The sequence below is a fragment of the Lichenostomus cassidix genome, chromosome 8 (assembly GCF_008360975.1).
Source record: "Lichenostomus cassidix isolate B80296 chromosome 8, HeHo_3.0, whole genome shotgun sequence".
NCBI classification, from domain to species: Eukaryota; Metazoa; Chordata; class Aves; order Passeriformes; family Meliphagidae; genus Lichenostomus; species Lichenostomus cassidix.
This window is the reverse complement of record NC_139489.1, coordinates 1,855,803-1,875,468: the sequence shown is the minus strand read 5'-3', so window position 1 is coordinate 1,875,468 and position 19,666 is coordinate 1,855,803. Positions and strand designations below refer to the sequence as shown.

The window sequence follows — 19,666 nt, the reverse complement described above, 5'->3', positions numbered from 1 at the left end:
TCCCGCCCAGCAAGGGCTCCGCTGTCCCCTCAGCTCCGCTGTCCCCTCAGCTCCCCGAGCGCTCCCGCCCGTCCCGCCCATGGCGCCCTCAGCGCTCCCGCCGCCCGCCCCGCGCATGCGCACAGCCCCCGGAAGGCGCCGCGCAGGCGGAAGCGCGCGCTCCGGCCCGAGCCCGGTGAGAGCGGCGGGACGGGCTGAGGGGGAGAGACTGAGAGACTGAGAGACTGAGAGACTGAGAGACTGAGAGACTGAGAGACTGAGAGACTGAGAGACTGAGAGACTGAGAGACTGAGAGACACGGCGCGGGGCGAGCTGCTCGGGGTGAGGAGCCTGAGGGGTGAGCGGGATAAGGGCGACCAGGACTTGCGGGGCTGAGAGGGCTGAAAGAGAGAGGAGGCATGAGGGCGCTGAGGGAGCGTGAGGGGGCTGAGGGAGAGCGGGCTGAGGGGGCTGAGGGGGTGAGGGGGCCATGGGGTGAGTGGGCTAAGGGCGATGAGGACTTACGGGACTGAGAGGCTGAGGGAGAACAGGCTGAGGGGGCTGAAAGACTGAGGGAGAGCGGGTTGAGGGGACTTGGGGGTCTGAGAGGCTGAGGGGCAGGGAGGTGTTCTGTTGGCCAGGAGGTGTTGTGGTGGCCAGGAGGTGTTCTGTTGGCCAGGAGGTGTTGTGGTGGCCAGGAGGTGTTCTGTTGGCCAGGGGGGTGTTGTGGTGGCCGGGGAGCTGTTGTGGTGGCCAGGGAGCTGTTGTGGTGGCCAGGGAGCTGTTGTGGTGGCCAGGGAGCTGTTGTGGTGGCCAGGGAGCTGTTGTGGTGGCCGGGGAGCTGTTGTGGTGGCCGGGGAGCTGTTGTGGTGGCCAGGGAGCTGTTGTGGTGGCCAGGGAGCTGTTGTGGTGGCCACGGAGCTGTTGTGGTGGCCAGGGAGCGGTTCAGGTGGCCAGGCCCAGCCCCGGTGGCTCGCAGCCCGCCCTGCAGCTCGCCCCGCAGCTCCAGCCCGCCCCGGGGCTCTGAGCAGGCCGGGCAGAGCCGGGGAGCAGCTGAGAGTTTGGGTAATGTGGGGAATAAAGGCATCTTCTGACAAGGAACGGTAGAATTACAGACAGGTAGTGCTGAAACAAATAAAATTCTTCATTCAGCGTGTGCGTTTTTCAGCTGCTGTGGTGTGTGCTGGCTTCTCTTTTAAAACAAATTCTATTCAGGGTCGTGCATCTGTGGCTGAGTTCTGTCAGCCTCCCTGGGCCAGGAGTGGGTGGTTTGTGTTTATTTATTTATCTAAATCTTCCTCTTAACCAATGTGGAAGGATAGTGTTTTGGGTTTGTTTTTTTTAAGCTGTGATTTTCACCTCATGCTTACAGGTGGGATCTTGAGAGACTCTCAGGTGTTGCACATCCAGAGGCAGAAGGTGAAAAGTTTGGGATTGACCAAACCAGCTTTATCATCCCTTAAAAATTATTCCTTCTTGTACGTTGTTACCCACAGGATACCAAGAATTAAGAGTTCTGTGCTTTAAAATCTAGTTAAAAGTATGGCTTTGTGTTACAGGTAGTATGGGATAATTGTTAAAGGTGAAAAACAAGTTGGAAAGAATATTTTAAGAGCCACTTTTGAGAGCAGAGAAAGAAACTCAACATCCCAGAAAACAATTATTACTCCAAACATAGGGAATGGCAGAAGTAAATGAGTGGAGCAGAGATGGTGGGATCTGTAGGTGAGGCTGGTGTTATGTAATAATTAAGAAGGTATAATTAATTAATATTCTTGTGAGATAGAAAAGAAGGATGTAAAAGGAAGATGTATTTTTTATTTAGATAAAAGTGCCTCCCCTGTGGTTTAGGCACAGGTGAAAACATGCAAATGTCAGTGTTCACCTTTCTACCTATAGATGGAGATCTGCTGCCACAGATTTATATTTTCCATTAACTTTTTTCCCCTTGGTGGTGGTGTTGGGTCATACCTTTCTGTGAACAGTAGATAAATATGGGTGTCATTGGAGCAGAGTAACCTAAACATGCCTTAGATATTGCTTGTCTGTGACTAAAACAGCAGCTCAGTGCTTCTGCTGGGTGAGATTTTAACTTTTGGTCAGTAGCAAGTGTATTAAACTCACTTAAATCAAATGATGCCTTTTCTGCAAGGAAAGTCTGTGGCAGTTGTACCCTGTCAAGACTGGAGTAATTTCTTCCTCACTTTTTTCCCTAGTTCAAACTAAAATATTTTTCCTTCTTTGGGTTGAAGTTTGCATATTCTGTAGTTAGTGGTTTGGGATTTTTTTTATTTTTTTGCATAAGGCAACATCATAATTTTCCAATTTCTTGGCTTCTGAGTTTGATGCATGTGGCCTTCAATTTGACAGCTCTGGCAACATTTCTTATTTTTACTGGATCCTCAGTGTGGTGAAAAAAGCTTGGTGGGACATCAGCCCTCCTGCTTTTTGGGGGTAGAAGCATGGAGAGTACCTCCTGACACTAATTAACTTGTAAATAACTTTTATTTTGTTTAAACCAACAGTGGTGCCTTACCAGGTGTATAATCTGGCTGTGGTGTTCTTAATTGAGGAAACAAAAGGCGTTACCTTAATTCTGGGACATTTACTCACTTTTTAAACCAGTGCTTGTTCATAACATTTTTTCCCTAGTGAGTTGTTAATCTAGGAATTGTACAGCAGGAATGGCTGAGGAGCAGAAGCATGGGAGGTGCTGTAGCAATGTCCCTGGTGTGTTTGCAGGTCCCCTTGGTTGTTCCAAAGCCCAGCCATGGAGAAGTGGAGCCTGATGACAATCACTGTGCTGCTGGCGCTCACCGTGCGCTGGGCTGTGTCCCTGGGCTCCTACTCAGGTACATTATGGGGTTTGGGATAAAATGAATTTTATTTATTTCTCTTTTATTTGATTGTTATTTGTATAAAATCATAAATAGGAAGCAATGTGTTATTTTAGTTGTAATCTTCCTCTCCATTTCTCTGAGAATTCCTTTTTCTTATTTTTTGAAGTGTGCCATGATTAACATCACTGTTTGGAACAAAACACTGGAAAAAAAACTCACCATAACTTTTTTTTTTGGAGGTGGTGGAGATGGTCAATAATGTTTTAGTTTGAATATCTGGCTGTTTTCCCCTGTGCCTTTATTTGCAGAATATTGCAGTCCAGTTGCACATTTGCTCAATGTTGTCCTTTAAATTCTCCAGCAGATATAACCTTAACTTATATTTAGCTAATCCTGATGGTAATGAAGACAGTGTGGAGGTGACATGGAGTGAACAATTACTCTGCCTTGTAGCTGCACTTCCTTCAGCTTGTTTACAGCAGCAGCCAGAGCTGTATTCTGTTAATGGATGAGTTTTTCTCCTCCCCGTGTCAGAAGCCTTGCAAAGAATTAGCAAGTTCCTTTCCAAGCCTCCCAGTTCCATTCCTACACTTGGAATAAGCTTGCACAAAGGTTGCTCTCTGCAAATTTAAAAAAAAAAATATTAAAAATGAACCAATACTTTCAATCCTCATCAACCCAAAGAATTCCAAGCTGAGTTAAATTCTACTCTGTTTTTTTGTTGAGGCAATTGGGAGCCTCATCCCCTGAGCAGCTGGAGTGCTCAGAAGCATTCTGGTGATTTTAAACTGGCAATTCTGGGTTTCATTTACTTGAAGAATTTGCTTGAAGCTGAACTGCATGCCCAGTTGTTTTGCTTTGAGTTTGCTTTCTCAAAATGCCATTTCTGAGAGATCTGAGGTTCTTTCACCCATCTCTAGGCAGGAAACACTCTGTCTTTAGGCATACTGTGAATTTCTCTTGCACTGCAAGAGGATTTATTTAGAATTCCGTTGCTAACTAGATTTTTGTAAGTTGATTTAATTTCAAACCAATCAAGATTGTGGAAGAGAGTCTAAAATAATGCCTGAGCTAAAATAACAAATTTTTAATCTTATTTCCTACACAGTGCTCCTATAACTGCTTTTGGAATAGGAAATACTGAATCTGATCCAGTCCAGCAAATTATTATAGCACATTTTTAACTTTCAGCATTGACTGGCTGTAAAAGGACAAACCCCAGTGTTAGAGCTGTCAAACACATAAATCCACTGGGATTATTTTTTTCTCTTTGACTTCCTGCAGATGTGATAAAACCTTTAATTTCCCCTTCATTTACTGTGCACTCTTGGATCTCTGTATCCTTCCCACCCTGTTGTTCCCTGCCAACCAGCTTGCTTCTGGATCTGCCTCTGGAATGAAGTGAAAAAGCAGAAAATAATACCTGGTTTTGAAAGGTTACCATTAGTGATGATCAGGTCTTGGAGAGTTATTGAGGAAAAGTTTGATTTCATAGGTAATGCATAATTTTTTTAATGCACTGCCAAACTCCTGCTAAATACAGGTGTTGAAAGACAGCTTTGAACCCTTAAAATTAGCTGTTTCCAGGTTAACAATAAAACTGAATAAGCTCACTCTACTTTCAAGGTATTTGTGACCCTTTTAAAATAAAATACTCAGTTTTATTAAGTTTTAACTCAGTTTGTGTACTTGGTGCTTGCTATAGATGGAAGCTAAATATTCATTTTCAAACTAACTGATCTGTCTGTATTTAGCTTTTAATAATCAAACCTATGGATTAAGATCTCTTTTGATCATTCTGAAGCCAAGTAATTATTTTCTTTATCTCCTCTTTTCCCTTTTGAGATTGAGAAGTTGAAATTCAAAATGTGTGTTTGCATGTATGTATATATACACACAAACACAGACTCTGAAATTTGGGTAAAATCTATTTTGTATTTCAATAATCCAGTGGCAGATTTTTTGTTCCATTGGATTTATAGCTACAGAATTGACACTGATAAAACTCCAGTACTCCAGTTTATTTGGGAAACTTTAAGCTGAACGTGGCATAGAATGGAGACAATCCACTCTCTCCACCACCCAGGAAGAAATTAGCAGAGATAAGGTGTCCTTTCCACTTTCTGGGAATAAATAGCACATTTCTGAGCTCGTGGGACTCCCACAAACATAGATCATGGGCAAAAACAGAGATGGCTTTCCTATATTTTGAAGAAACTCTTAAATCTCAGTGTGGCTCATGTCAATATTTCACTGGGAGCTCAATCAGTCCAGTTTCTGTTCTCACTGAGCAGATTAATAGCAGTAAATAAACTCTGGGGAGATGCTTAGTAAGCTGCCATTATCAGAGTTGGGCTTACATTGAGGGGAATATTTGACAGCTGAAGTATTTCTGTGGATAAAGCTTTTATTTCCCATGGAAATGGTCAATAATATAATTATATTAATAGCAAGGTACTGTGACATGGCTGAAACACCAGTGAGAATTTTGACAATTATCCCATAGCAGGGGAATGCAGCAGCTCCCACAGAATCACTGTAACATGTCCATTAGGTGCATTTTCTTAGTTCAGGGAAAGTACCACATTTTTCATCTGCACTTGGAAATGATTTTTTTTTGTCAGATGAGGAAGCAGTTCTTCACAGCAGAGTATCTTGATAAATGCTTATTGCAGAAATCTCCAGAAAGCCAAAAGAACACATAACTTTTTTTTTTTTCCCCTCTGTTAGACTGCATGATGAAGTCTCTATTTGCTCTCAAATATAGAGGAATGGAGAATAAAATTAGTAATATATTAATAGGCTATATATAACTGGGGGAAAGCAATCTGTATAAACCAAATAATTTCCTAAATGCTAATAATTTCCTAAATGTGCCCTCTTTTTTTAGGGGCAGGCAAACCACCCATGTATGGAGACTACGAGGCTCAGAGGCACTGGCAAGAAATCACCTACAATTTACCCATCAGGCAGTGGTAGGTTGTGCTTGCAAAGGGAGAATGTGGTGAAATTCTGGTTGTATTTTACACCTCTGGGTCCATTGTTCACACCCATAATCCACTGGATTTCAGATGTGGGAATTCTATAATCTGAATTTAAGAGTAGTTAGGTTCATTTATACAGATCACTTAAAACAGAAGGAAAACTATTTCAAGTATTTCTTCTTATGTTATTCCTAATACTCTTCAGAGCTGGCATGAAACAGTAAAAATTTAATCCATGTATGTGCTGCAATTCAAATTGGAGTATATTAGAATGCCAGCTCATCTTGCAGCAGGGATAGTGATATTATGTTTGTCTGGTGTAACTTTTCCTTGGCTGTCTATTGGGGAGCAGACTAATCTGACAAAATAGAAAATTAATTCAGGTGTGTTTCTGTAAATACATGTGGACTCTGCAGGTGGCTCTGTAAAGTGACCTCAGATCATCCTGTTGTTCCTGTATTATCATTTTTGTTCTCTTTTTTCTGGGATATCCAAACCCTGACTGTTTCAGAGTTGGGGTAAGAGGTGTTACATAATAATGGAGTTGGCAGCTTTGATCCACAATGCTACACTGAACTGCAGCTCCTTAAAATCAGGAGTTACAGCAGCCAATATTCCTAGGGAACAGAACAGACACTATTGCAGGCTGGGTTTAGTTGAGGGGCTGCCAGGTGGGCACCTTGGGCTTGGTGTATTTGCCCTCTGGTTTTATGATTTATATAATTTCATATTTATAATAGAAGGTTTTTTGGGGTTGGGTCTGCTTTGGGAATTGATTCTCTAATCCAGCAAAGCTGTATTCAGTCTTGGGTGTTTGGAACAGCACATCTTGGCTGATGTGCAAGGGGTTGCATTCTAGAATTTAAATCTTTCTGTTTTATATTATTCTTTAAAATCATGACATTATTTACTAAAGGCTGCTTAAAGAACATCCTTCCTTGTTCTACTGTTAACTAAAACTCTGTAAGCTTCCTTACTAAATCTTACTGAATATATAAGGCTTGTTTTTCTTTTCTTATTGAAACCATGAATTTATGGAAGGTAAAATGAAAAAAATATACCCCCAAAACTTGAAAGTTCACTGAAAGTTGCAAACTATGACATTCTGCATGAAGAATCTGAACTGCCTTGGCAGGAGCAATCTTGAATTGTAGGATAAGAAGCAGAGATGCAACTCAAGGAAATCTGATTTATCATCAGTTCAGAAGACACTTCAGGCAGCTCATAAAGAATTCAAGAAATACCATTTACTATAATAAATGTCAAAAATTGGCTGCATTTGAAGGGAGGAAGTGGAAAAGCCAAGAGCTTGCCCTGTGGCAGTGGAGCAGACAGTCAGTGTTTCACTGGGAGATGGGAAGGGAACTTTTCCTTGGACAAACCACTCTGTTCTCATCTGGAAGAGGTGACTTCATTTTCACTGCTGCCATAGAAATCCTGACACAACATAAGCACAAATGGGAAAATCATTTTCTTTCCTTTCATGTGGTCCACCTGGGTTTGCAGGTAGAACAAGGAGTTTTCCTTTCCATTGAAGTGAGTTTATTTTGTGAACTGTGAATCACTTTTGCTGTTATTTTGTTGCTGGACATTTTTTTTTTAAGTGAAGTGAAATTCAGTAGGCATAAAAATTGCCATCTTCTCTTTTGGATTTGGAGTATATTTAACATTCAGCCTTTTCCTTGGGTCAAAACCAAGCTGGAAATGTAGAATCTTCTATAAGTTTTATTTTTTTTTTCTAGGTACTTCAATACAAGTGATAACAACCTGCTGTACTGGGGCCTCGACTACCCACCTCTCACTGCCTATCACAGTTTTGTGTGTGCTTACATGTAAGTTCAGTGTTTTCAATCCTTCTGTGTTACATTTTTCTTTCTGCCAGCTCTGTAAATTTTGGATATTTAGCTTTCTCTACAAGCCACTGCTGGATCTGTGATGCACAGGGGAAAAACAGGAGGCATTGCCTGGGAAAGCTCTCATGTGTGCAGAGCCCAAGTGACATTTGATGAGTGGATATCATGTAAATAGAATTCTGTTATTGGAATACTTTTTCCACAAGGGCTTTACTGCTGTTGGAATGAGACTGATGGAATAAGAATGTAGGTTAAAGTGCACAGGCACAGTTATGTGGGGCATCTATGTGAACTGTAAATGGTTTCTATTTAATACTTAAGCATGAAAGCTATTTACAATTGTTTTTTTTTAAAGCCCCTGGAACCAGACTGGAGGTGGTTATCTTGTCCTAATAAATATTGTATTCCATTTTTACTGTTCCCAAAGGTTATTTTTTTTAATTGTGAAACAGTCTATAGTGTAAACTGATCTAGTGGTGAGGAGAAGCTTTCATTGATCACTATTGCTCTCTGAAATATTTCTTCTCATTCATCTTAATTCTTGGGATCTTCTCCTGTGCATGTCATCTTTATTGCTGCAAGGAGTGTAAAGGGAAATGAGAACTGTCTGCATTTTGATGTGTCTGTACTTTGTTTTACAGTGCAAAGTTAATAAATCCTGATTGGGTTGCTCTGCACACATCTCGGGGCTATGAGAGTCAGCCCCATAAGTTATTTATGCGTACAACAGGTAGGAAAATTATATTTCCTTGGCATCATCCTGCACATTTGTCTTGCTTACTAATTCAGCATGTTTAATATGCAGCTTCTCTGTCTGCACTGGTTTATTCTCAGTTTTTAACTTGGGTGGCTTTGCAGGTCCATTTCTGAGCCAAATTCCTGCATTATTTCGTCTTCTGCTGTCACTTGTGACAAATATAGAAACAACTTTTCAACCCCATTGATTCATTAAAACTAAAACAAAGCTACTTTTTGTCCTATAGACCCATTTTTTAGTTTCGAAAATAATCTTGTTTTCCCTTCCATTGAGATAATTTTTATTTTTGTCTTAACTTAGTTTTTACTGTAAAATTATTTTAGCCTGGCATTTACTGCCTTACCAACCTCTTGAGTTCTCAGAGCTCTTCATTAGGAGCTGATCTCAAAGGAAGAGATATTTGATATTATTACTGTGAGCAAAAAAAGTAAAAATTTATTTTACTACTTGTATTCTAAATGTCTTTGTCTTACACTATTTGGTTATTTTGAACTGCCTCTGCAAACAAATGCAGAAAAAAAATTTGTACCATAATTTGGACAGCAAACAATGTGGCAAATGAACTCTTGTTATCTTTTACTGTTTTCTTTCATTTTAAATGTCTTTTGCTTTGCCTAACACAAAATGTTTTCTGATTGCAACAGCAGAATTTGTTGTTCATCAATAGCTTTTCTGTACTTCACAAACCTCTCAGTCTGCTCTCTAGCAATTGATTAAATTGAAAAAAAATAAAAATCACTAGAATTTAATTACCCTTGAAATGGTCTTTATTAATTTTGAAATCAACTCACTTGACAAAACAGTGATGGATCTGGAGAGCTGATAAACACTTTTTAACGGGAGCCATTAGAGGAGTGCATTAAAATAATTCAGAGTGGTCAATGGCAGCTTTATTTTAAGCACCAGTGTATTTGTTTTGTTAACACCTTGGGTATATTTGTTTAGTTGTGGCTTAAGATGGCAAAACAATTCAGCCCTGGATAACTGATGCATTTAAACATATCCTTCCCCTCTTTGAACCATTGCACATCTTCTGGAAGTGATTTGTAGAAGCAATCTGAGGTTTTTCTCACGTTTTTAAGGCAGCACTGAAAAAGAATTCACCTGCTGGAATTCCTGGCTAGGGGAACCTGCTGGCTCTGTTTCCTTGTCCCTTCTCTTACAAATCCTTCCTGCTCAGAGCCAAATCCCTGCTTTCAGTCTCTTTATCTCATCACTGGTGATTCACACCGAGACTGTGACAATCTGCAGCTTCTTTCTTGTGCCTCAGCCTCTCAGTCCCACCCCACAACCTGGCTGGGCCCAGGGTAGCTGATTTCTTTGGGGCATTCCCGAATGCCTGCCCTGCTTTTGGCATGTGAGGAACTAGAGTGTGACTGAGGCTGTGCCAGGAGCCAGGACAGCTGAACACGTGGAAGCAGCAGCTCTGGGACATCAGAAATGAGCCTTAGAAACATTAACAAGATCAAATTCTGTAGACCTGGTTCTTTTTTGTCCTTTGAAGTGGAGCTGCCCAGTTTATTTCTGGTATTTTGATGTTTATTTGCTTGTGATTTTTCCTTGTCTCCTCCTCGTGGGAGGATTCTAATGAAAAATTAATCTTTGTTTTTCAGTGTTTGTTGCTGATTTGCTGGTTTATATTCCTGCAGTTATTTTATATTGTTTTTCCTTGAAAGAAACATCTGCTAAAAAAAAGGCAAGTACTTGGTGTGTGTAAATTAAACAAAAAAGCACTATTAGAACAGAGTAGAGATGTAACACTGAGTTAATTAACACCTAGAACACCCTGATGGCTTCCATGTAAAACTGATGACAATCACTGTAGCTCATATTATAAGCTTTTCACTTAAAAAAATTATAAAAGCCATTGTTTTGCCTTACAGCAATTATTTTAAAGCTTGCAATAACAAAATGCTCTTAAGTGTAGCAGCCATGAACTTCTGAATTGTATTTTTCTCTGAATTTATTATTTGAGTAGTAAAAAAAAGATCTGTAGTAGCAGAGGGGGATCTGGGAACTGCTTTGTCTTCAATACTCCTTACAGTAGATTTTGGAATAATAAGTCTTCTGATTTTTGGTGTGGTTTAAGGTGTGGGTTATCTTTGTGCTGTTTTTTAAAGAGCAGGTAATATTCAATATTTTCTCATTTATGGCAAATCTTCATCCTTTTTTATTCTTCAAAATATTAGTGACTGATGATTGCTTGGAGAGAATAAGATTCCTACATATAGGATGCACCATGGAGGAGCACATTTTTGTACTTGAGAAGTAGAAGCTCCTCTAATTTTGGACTAATTATTTCTCCCCCTCTCGTTTTTGATCCTTCTCTCCAGGTTTCCAGTGCTCTCTGCATCCTGCTTTATCCAGGCCTCATCCTTATTGACCATGGGCACTTCCAGTATCCTTGTTCTGCATGGAAATGAATTTTTCTTTATGGAATAACTGTTCTTTAGCACTTGTTAGCTGAGCACGAGGTGACTTCTGCATGCAAAGTCATTTGAGGGGTTCTGCCCACCCCAAACAGAGATATCAAAGGAAACTGTAAGTCTGAAACATATTGGTGATAAAAATTATTGATATTGGCACAAATCAATCCCAACATGAATATCATTCTTGCCATGCCTCCAGCTCATGTCTGTGTCAGTCACTTTGCTGCAGACAGCATCAGTGGTGCTGTGACAGTGAGAAGAGTGATGGGTTGAGCTCCTGTGATTTGTGTGTGGAGAGGGAATCCCCTTACATCTTGGGATGGCAGAGCAGTGTCAGGTGGAGCTGTGGGAAACGTTGAGCTCTGTAAAAGCTCCCCTTCTGCCTTGGCTGTACAGCTCAGGGCAGTGAGTTCAGGGCTGACTGCTCCATGGTGGTGGTGGACACCTTCATGGGTGAGTGTTTGTTAGTAAGAATGCTGGTTTTGTACTGCTTTTGCACATGAACAGGCACATGCTGTCAGTTCACCCCACGCTGGGGTGGTGGAGCTGTAAGAACTGCTGTGGAGGCAGGGATTTACTGCCCAGGCTGCCAGGCTGTCCTCTGCCAACCCTGCCACTCTGGTGTGACCAATGTCACCCTCTGAGCATCCCCAGGAAGGCAGAGATTTGTTTAACCTGAGCTGCTGCACCTCTGCAAGATCAGGGCCTCTCCGTGTGAGTTTGCTGATGTGAAATCAATGAGATGTCAAATCTACCTGCTGATGTGGAGTGGGAAATGTGAGTGGGCTGAGAGCACCGTGGGCAATCTGGATGTGTTGTCACAGCTGCTTATGTTGAAAGAGGGAAAACAAAATGTTGTGACATTTCTGACAATACAAGAAATACAAGGGACTGTTTGCAAGGGATGGAGTGACAGGATAAGGGGGAATGGCTGCCCACTGCCAGAGGGTGGGTTTGGATTAGAAATTAGGGAAAGAATTGTTTCCTGGAAGGGTTTGACACCCTGGCCCAGGGTGCCCAGAGAAGCTGTGGCTGCCCCTGCATCCTGGCAGTGTCCAGTGCCAGGTTGGAGCAGCCTGGGATAGTGGAAGGTGTCCCTGCCATAGCAGGGGGTGGCACTGGATGGGCTTTAAGGTCCCTCCCATCCCAAACATTCTGGGATTCTGTGTCATACTGGTTTACCTCTTTTCTCCAAAAAACAACTAACCCCCAAAACCAATACTTTGTTTCAATGTAATAGTAAGTGTAACTTAGTCTCTTCAAATTTTCCTTAGCCTGGGAAGCTCTTTTCAAAGTCACAAGGCAGTAACATTGTTTTTAGCAACTATTATTCATTGTTTGTGCAGCATTAACAGCTCAGGGAGCTGGTCATGGATGAGGGTGCCTTGTGAGTGTAACAGAATCACAAACCCCTCTGAAGTCCTTGAACTAAATTACACTTAATTTAAACACGGACATATTTGAATATTCTGCACATACCTTTTGGGAGCTGGAAGGAGAAGCTTGTGAGAGCTTTATCCTTAATCATGTAGATACCAAGAAGAAAAGGTTGCTTGTTGCAGAGAACTGTCAGTGCCTGCAAAAGGTTGGCTGAATATACATTACATGTGTAATTAACACACACATAATTTGCCCTCATATTTGCCTGTGCAAGCGCTGAATCAAATCTTGGAAATATAAAAATTATTCTTGAAATAGAAGTAATTTTTTTTTCCTCTGGACAACAAATTTTTTTTTCCTCTAGTCACAACTGGCAATGTGTTCTTAAAACTAACTTGGCAAAACGCATTTTCCAAGCTATTTCTGCTTTCCCTCAGGGCATTCATTGCTGCCTTCTGGTAGATGTGTGAGATGTGTATCTTGTCCTTGACATAAAAAACCATATACAACTCAGTGAGCCTTGGCTTGGCCTTGTGGGCTGTCCTTTGTTTGTCCCATGACTGGGACCTCCTGGGCTCTGTAGCTTTTTGCTTGGCCTTAAATTACAAGCAAATGGAGCTCTACCATTCTCTGCCCTTTTTTTGCTATTTACTTGGAAAGTGCTTCAAGAAGGGACTGAAAGGAAAGGGGTAAGTGACTTTAAAATGTTTTATCTTCCTCAGAGATCAGCCTGGCCTGGGGAATGGGATTGTCCTTATCTGTGTGTGGGCATTGCTGGATCCATTTCTGTGGGAGATACCTCATGTACCTCTGTGTTCCTCTGCTGCAGAATGAGCATTGCAGCTGACTTGTGTCCTGCTGGGCTGCCTTGGTGATGTTGTGTCCTTGCAGGTTGGTGCTGCTGACCAAACTGGCAGGGACAGTGCTGTTGTCCTTCGCTGCCTGCTGGCTCCCGTTCGGCACCGACGTGGAACAAATCATGCAAGTACTCAGAAGACTCTTTCCCATTGACAGAGGCTTGTTTGAGGCATGCATGTTTTCTTCTCCCCACCCACTGCCCTGTCCTGTATTCTTAGATCCCTGGAGAAACCTTCAGGCTGACCTTTAGGGATTTCATGGGGGAGACAGCGCAGGGCGAGTAACTCGAGATGGCTTCTTCAGCAGTCGTTCCTTGCCAGTTATTTAATCCAGCGTTTAACCCCAGCTCAGCTGGCATCTTCCAGGATATTATACCAGTAGACAACACTTATCCCATCATCAAACCCATACTTCAATCCATACATTTTTCCATTGAAATAGATTCCACAGTAATTGACAGTGTCAGAAGATGTAACCTTGAAAGTCAACAGCTTCAGCCTCTTGGGTTCTGCTCAGCTCTTTTCGATGGGATTAATTATTATTTTAAAAATAATTTTTAAATGGTATTTTAGATACAGCCTAGAACTTCCGTGTTGACCTACCTTGTGCAGTTTCCACAAGATTTTCCAAAAGTTTTAGGTCACTTCTGCTTTTGGTTTTGCTCAGGCTGTGGCTGCATCCATGATGAAGGTGCTGAGCCTTAATCCAGTCTCTCAATTCCTCATTTACCCAATGGCAATGCCACAGGAGTTTGGGATAAAAGAAAGGATTCTCATTCCCCAGGTCACAGGGAGCTGTTGCTGCTGTTTTGCTTAACTGGGGCACAAGTCAATATTACACTTTTTACAGCACATTCTCAACTTCAAGCTTAACCCAGAAAATGAAGCTTTGAATTTCCAGGTTGTCACAAGGATTAAAGCAAATTCTCACTTAGGTTGATTAATCTTAATCATTCTTTTAATCTTTTTTAGATGTAAATAATATCACAACTTGCACTTTATTTTTTCAAATTTATTGTTGACGTACCAATGGCAGTGGAAGCATTCTTAGTGTATTCTCTGCTAGTTTATTTAAAAAAACTCCAACAAACACCAAGCAACCTCTCCAAAAAAGACACCCAAAAAAACCCAATGACCCTTTTCCTTGAGAATTATTTGGGATTTATAAAGGAATCATTTTGCTCACCAAACTTTTTATTAAGTACCGAGTTTAAAAATAAAATCTGTAAATGACAATAACCAACAAGTCCAGAAGAGCTGGAGGATTTTAGTCTAATATTAGCCCAAATATTTTCTGAGCTGCTCAGGGCAGTGACTTGCTGGATGCTGATGGAGATAAACCGAGAATTTGTCCACGTAAGCAGCGCTCAGTAACTTGGCCTGGGGTGTGACAGGTTCTGTGCCTGCTTCCCATTTGCAGCCCAGGAACACTTGCTGATGGCTGGAAAATCAGGCTGGCTGCGAAGTGCACTGTGCTGGTGCTGCCAGAGCCTGAGTTCCCCGGAATGCCCGGCAGATTGCGGGCGCTGGCAGCGATGGAGGGGCTCAGTTGTTGGTGGGAGTCGCCTCGTGGGGTTGTGTCTACACAGCTGTGCCTCCAGCAGCTGTCTGGGGATGAGTTTCACCAGCAGGAGAGCTGCAGTTACAAATTTAATTTTGAAAGTGATCCTAGCACAACTGCTAATGTCTTTAGACTTCGTGATTTATTGGAGGTTAACTCTGTCAGTGCTAGGGAGCAGTGAGCACAGGCAGGTATGGCAGGAAATGTGCAGCACGGTGAGAAAGGATCCCCAGGTGTCACTGTTTGCTCAGGGACACTTTCACAGCCCTAATTCCACAAAATTCCTGCTCTCAAGAGTTAACTTGTTGTCTCTTGTGCTGAAGAACTATTTCTCATTTATTTTAGAGCATGTTTTATTTGGTCTCTTGAAACTTTAACTTTTTGAAGAGCAGAATCATCTCAAGTACATCTGAGAATATGATGTACATCTGCAAGTGGGTTTTCCACTCTCACAGTAGAAACCCACCAATCCTCACCTCCCAAGCCCCATTGTTCCCACAAACATAAGTGTAATTATATATAATTATCACTGATTACCTTTTTATGTCCTTCCAGGATAAAGTAGCCAATATTTGGTGCAGTCTAAGTGTCCTTATAAAGATAAAGAATGTAATATCCCCTCGAACTCAGCTAAAACTCAGGTAAGACATAACTGAAGTGCTTTAGGTAGATTTTATCTGCAATTTCTTTTGCAATAGAAGTAAATTTTCTCAAACTGTATTCTTTCCTATACTTTATTTTTCTCCCAAATCATGAGGGAGAAATGTTGAGAATATTTATGACTGAAAAATTCCCTGCTTGTTTATATAGTGATTTACATCGCTTGGTTAAAAACTGAGTCAAAATTTGCAAATTCAAAGAATTACCTCTATCAGTGCTCTTAGAAGTCAGAGCTCCCAGTTCTGCTCCTTGACTCAGTGAAGAATTCAGCTCTGGCGCTGCAGAGTGAAGTGTTAATGGCTGTAGTCACTCATGTATTAAAACTGTTTTTCTTACCCAATCCTTTAGTTTTGCTGTAACATTCCTGAGTCTGCTCCCTGCCTGTATCAAGCTCACCGTCCAGCCTTCCCTGCGAGGGTTTAAATTTGCCTTGGTGAGTGTTTGCTTTTCCTTGCTCCTTGTTTTATCTCCACCACAAGCACTGGAGAGCACCCAGCAGTTCCAACAGCAGTTGTGCAGAGCACAGAGGGTGGGAGCCATGAAATGCTGAAGGAATTGGTTAGAAAGTGTTTTACTTCCACAAATCCAGGGCTCTGACCTGTCCTTTCAACCCAGACTTGTTCCTTAAGCTCAGTTTTCTTTGTTTAACACTGTGTTTTTATTATCTTCCTCTGAAGAGCCTTTAGAAGATTCCACTCACATTAAAGCCTCAGAGAGTTGGGATTTCCCCTCTTTTTGTTTGGCTTCCAAAGTGCCAGTTTTTCTTCCTTCATTGGCTGCAAAATTCAATTAAATAGTCCTCAGATGGACATTTTGGGCTCATTGGTGATTTGAAAATAAAATGATCCTATTTTCCAAAACGTTTGCCTTCTCTTAGTCACATCATTTAATTGAAGCACACTGCCATGACTTCCATGCAAAAACTGAGTTCTCCTTGAAATCAAAATTAAATGGGGCTGGATCCTAAGTTTCAGAGCTACAAGATAACTTCTCTTTTTAATTTTATCACAACATTGCCTAAAACTAACATTTATCCTAAGAGCTGGTTGATGTTTTATAGCCTGTTTTTATTAGATGGGTGAATGAAAAGACAATTTGTTTACTTTTTGTATTGCCTGGTCACGATGAGGACCAAAATTTTATGTCAAAAATGTGGATAATTCTTCCCATGAGTGGGATTTGCCAGTGCCTGTGTGTGGGAATGTTGTGATTCCTTGTTGGAAATGTTCTTGTCAGGGAAGCTGAGTGAGTGAGGGCTCTGCCTGAAGGACTTTGTGCCCAATTCTGGGTAAACCTCCAAACAAGGTGGTTCTGGTAGGGGTGGGTGGTTCTGGGAGCTGCCTGGGAATTGCACTGGAGGAAATGTAGCAGTTAATTAGAGAACTCAGCTCATTTAGCTGCTGCCTGCAAGCAGAGCCTGTGCCAGCAGACACTGCAGTGCTTTGCATTGCCTCACAGACTGACAGCTCTGCTCTCCTTCCTAAGGTTACCTGTGCCTTGTCATTCTTCCTCTTCTCCTTTCAAGTCCATGAAAAATCTATTCTTCTCGTGTCAGTGTAAGTAAATTATTTTCCTGGGGATATATTTTGGTCTTTTCCTCCTCTTCTTATTGCATGTTGCCTTGACTCACAAATATATCAGATTTTAACAGCTCTGCACGTTTGCTTTTCTAAGTCAGTTGCAAATGAAGGTGTGAAAGTACAGCCAGGCTGGTCTGTCCTTTCACTGCTGTTCCATGGGGATATCCCACACTGGGAGTGCTGTTTGATTAGGGAATGTTTGATATCTGGTTTTCTTTTCATTCCAGCCCAGTCTGTTTACTCATAAATGAAATCCCCTTTATGGCCACGTGGTTTCTACTCGTGTCAACTTTCAGGTGAGTTGGAAACTATTAACAGAGCTGGAGAGGGATTTTGGACAAGGGATGGAGGGACAGGAGACAGAGAATGGCTTTAAGCTGAAGAAGGGTAGATTTAGATGGGATATTGGGAAGGAATTGTTCCTGGGAGGGTGGGCAGGGCTGGGATGGAATTCCCAGAGAAGCTGTGGCTGCCCCTGGATCCCTGGCAGTGCCCAAGGCGGGTTGGAGCAGCCTGGGATAGTGGAAGGAGTCTCTGCTCATGGCTTTAAGGTCTTGTCCAACCCAAACCCATCTGTGACTCCATGAAAATGCTGCTCTTCCCCAGTTCTAGTGCAGATAAATATATTTTCTGGTTTTCCCTCTTGTCTCTGCATTTTTTGAATCCCACCTGGAATGCTGCTGGCACTGGGATCTGATGCCATCCCAGCCTGCTGCCACTGCTGCTGAAGGATGAGCTGCTCCTGGCCTACTGTGTCACCACTCCTGCCTTCCTGGCTGTGTGCTTGGCCTCCTTCTCCATCCTGGAGAAGACCTCAGCAGAGGACCTGCAGCTCAAGGCCTTCTCCCTTTCTCTCAAGGGATATGTGTCCTGGTTTAAGTCCTTTCCCAGGATTGTCAGGAGCCTGGTAAGCAAAATTACTCCTTTACCTCTTACTTGCAGCTTTTCCCAGCACTGAAGCACCAGTGGAGGGGGAGATGAGATATTTTTGTGCCACGAGGAAAAAGTACAGAGCAACCAAGCAATGAAGTTCCATCAGCAACACCTCACACATCATTCCTTGTCTTGCAGTTCCTTCTGTCCCTGTCGCTGATGGCAGTGCTGTCTGTGCTGAGTGCTGCAGTGCCTCCTCCCCCGAGCCTGCCCGATTTATTCCCCGTGGCTGTGTCGGTTGTCTCCTGCTCACACTTCCTCTTGTTCCTGCTGTATTTCAACATTGTCATACTCTGGGACTCCAAGAATAGAGGGCAGAAGAAGATGAGTTAATGAAGGTGTGAAGCTCCAGGACTGAGTGTGCTCAGTGAGTGGTGCCAGCACTGCAGAGGGAGCTGTGTGTGATGGACAAACTGCTGGAGCCCCAGGAAAGTCAGGAAACACCTTCTGCTTATTTAAACACAAAACAATCAAAGACTGTTTTAAAGAAGTATTTTGAAGAGCATTGGAAATGGGATTTGGTTTGTTTTCTTTGCAAGTGTCACACTTTTGTTACCATTTGTAAACCTAAAATGCCTAATAAAGGACCAAATTTTGAATTAATGCTAAAATACTTTATTAGCAAAAGTAGCATTAAGTTTATTCCTTCCCCAGCACCAAAACCGTAAGGAAATAGTGCAGGTAAAGTAGAAACTCGTGCCTGGCAGCACTGAAGTTGTGTTGCTGAATTTCTTTATGACAAAGTTGATTTATGTTATCAGTTACTGTCCCCCTTTGCTTGGGGGCAGCAGCTCTGGGGTGACTCTGAAACTGCTGCAGGACTCCACAACTCTCTTAAACAGGACTGAAAAACCAAAATTTAGTTCTACTGCAGTAAAAGCTGAGGTGCTGCAGTGCAGTTTGAAAAGAAAATACCCAAACCCCCAGCACCCTCTTATTGCACAGCAATTTGCAGATGTAAACTGAACTCAACTCTGCAATTTCTCCCTGGGCACAGCTCAGCCTCCAAAGCCAATAATTCAGAGAATACAAATTGATTGAGTAATTATAAACATAACAAAGCATGGAGGAAGAAAATAAATCATAAAGCAATTTAGGGTTGTATAGTTTAATTAGGAGTCACTCTATCCTTTTTTTTTCTGTATCTATATATAAATATAAAAAAAGCCCCCCCTCTCCTTGTTTAAAGGCTTCCCCTGTCACATTCCAGGCTGTCACTGCCCTCAGCCTTAGTGTGTGAATCAGCTGTTCTGGGAACTTCCAGCTGGGCCAGTTATGAGCCCTGTCAATGGAGAGCCCCCAGCTCAGTGCATTGGTGCAGTTTTTCCAGGCTTATTTGTTGTGGAAAAAGTACCCCCAGCCAACACTGCCCCCCTGGCAGTCCCACAGCAGGGAAAAGGGGCTCTGGAGCAGGAGCTAGAAGGATGGTGGGGTTGAGCACAGTTCAGCAATTTCACTCTGAAAACAACAAAACCTCCATCTTTTCCCAAGTATTTAGCATTTTCTGCGGTGTGACTCTTAACTGTGGCACGCAAGGGCTCTGCCCACAGCACGGCCTTTCTGCAAGTGTGGGCTGAGTGGCACTGATGGGCATCAGGACACAAAAATAGGGATCTTTGTCTCCAGAGGCTGTGAAATCCCAAACCCACCGCGTTTCCCCCAAGCAGGACTGAGGGAAAGGCTGCCTGAACCGTGCTGTGCCATGTGAAAGGAAAAGGAAGGTGGAGGGAAGCAGAGGCAGCCCAGGGTCTCGTTAGTTAGCCAGGCTGGGTGTGCAGCAGCAGCTCAGCACATCCTCCCCCCCATAGCCAAACATTAGTTTTGAGTGTATCCCTTTTCTTTGTCCTTGAGGT

The 19,666-nt window shown here is 42.4% G+C and overlaps 1 protein-coding gene across 1 annotated transcript; it reads left to right on the top strand.

Moving 5' to 3' along the window:
- The first annotated feature begins 256 nt into the window (after nucleotides 1-256).
- On the top strand, nucleotides 257-18,416 carry ALG6 (ALG6 alpha-1,3-glucosyltransferase). Its single transcript, XM_085067421.1, has 15 exons — nucleotides 257-321; nucleotides 2,722-2,831; nucleotides 5,710-5,794; nucleotides 7,546-7,635; nucleotides 8,298-8,386; nucleotides 10,027-10,109; nucleotides 10,747-10,811; nucleotides 12,726-12,911; nucleotides 13,114-13,249; nucleotides 15,196-15,281; nucleotides 15,649-15,733; nucleotides 16,786-16,856; nucleotides 17,108-17,176; nucleotides 17,589-17,787; nucleotides 17,952-18,416. Exons 2-15 carry the CDS (start codon nucleotides 2,750-2,752, stop codon nucleotides 18,144-18,146), a joined length of 1,521 nt encoding a protein of 506 aa, XP_084923547.1. The 5' UTR covers nucleotides 257-321; nucleotides 2,722-2,749; the 3' UTR covers nucleotides 18,147-18,416.
- Nucleotides 18,417-19,666: the final 1,250 nt, after the last annotated feature.

Coding starts and splice junctions, on each gene's coding strand:
- ALG6 (XM_085067421.1), top strand. CDS start 2,750: ATGGAGAAGTGGAGCCTGATGACAATCACTGTGCTGCTGGCGCTCACC. Junction 10,812..12,725: donor ATTGACCATGGGCACTTCCA/GTATCCTTGTTC, acceptor ATAAAAAACCAT/ATACAACTCAGTGAGCCTTG. Junction 17,177..17,588: donor CTACTCGTGTCAACTTTCAG/GTGAGTTGGAAA, acceptor ATGCCATCCCAG/CCTGCTGCCACTGCTGCTGA.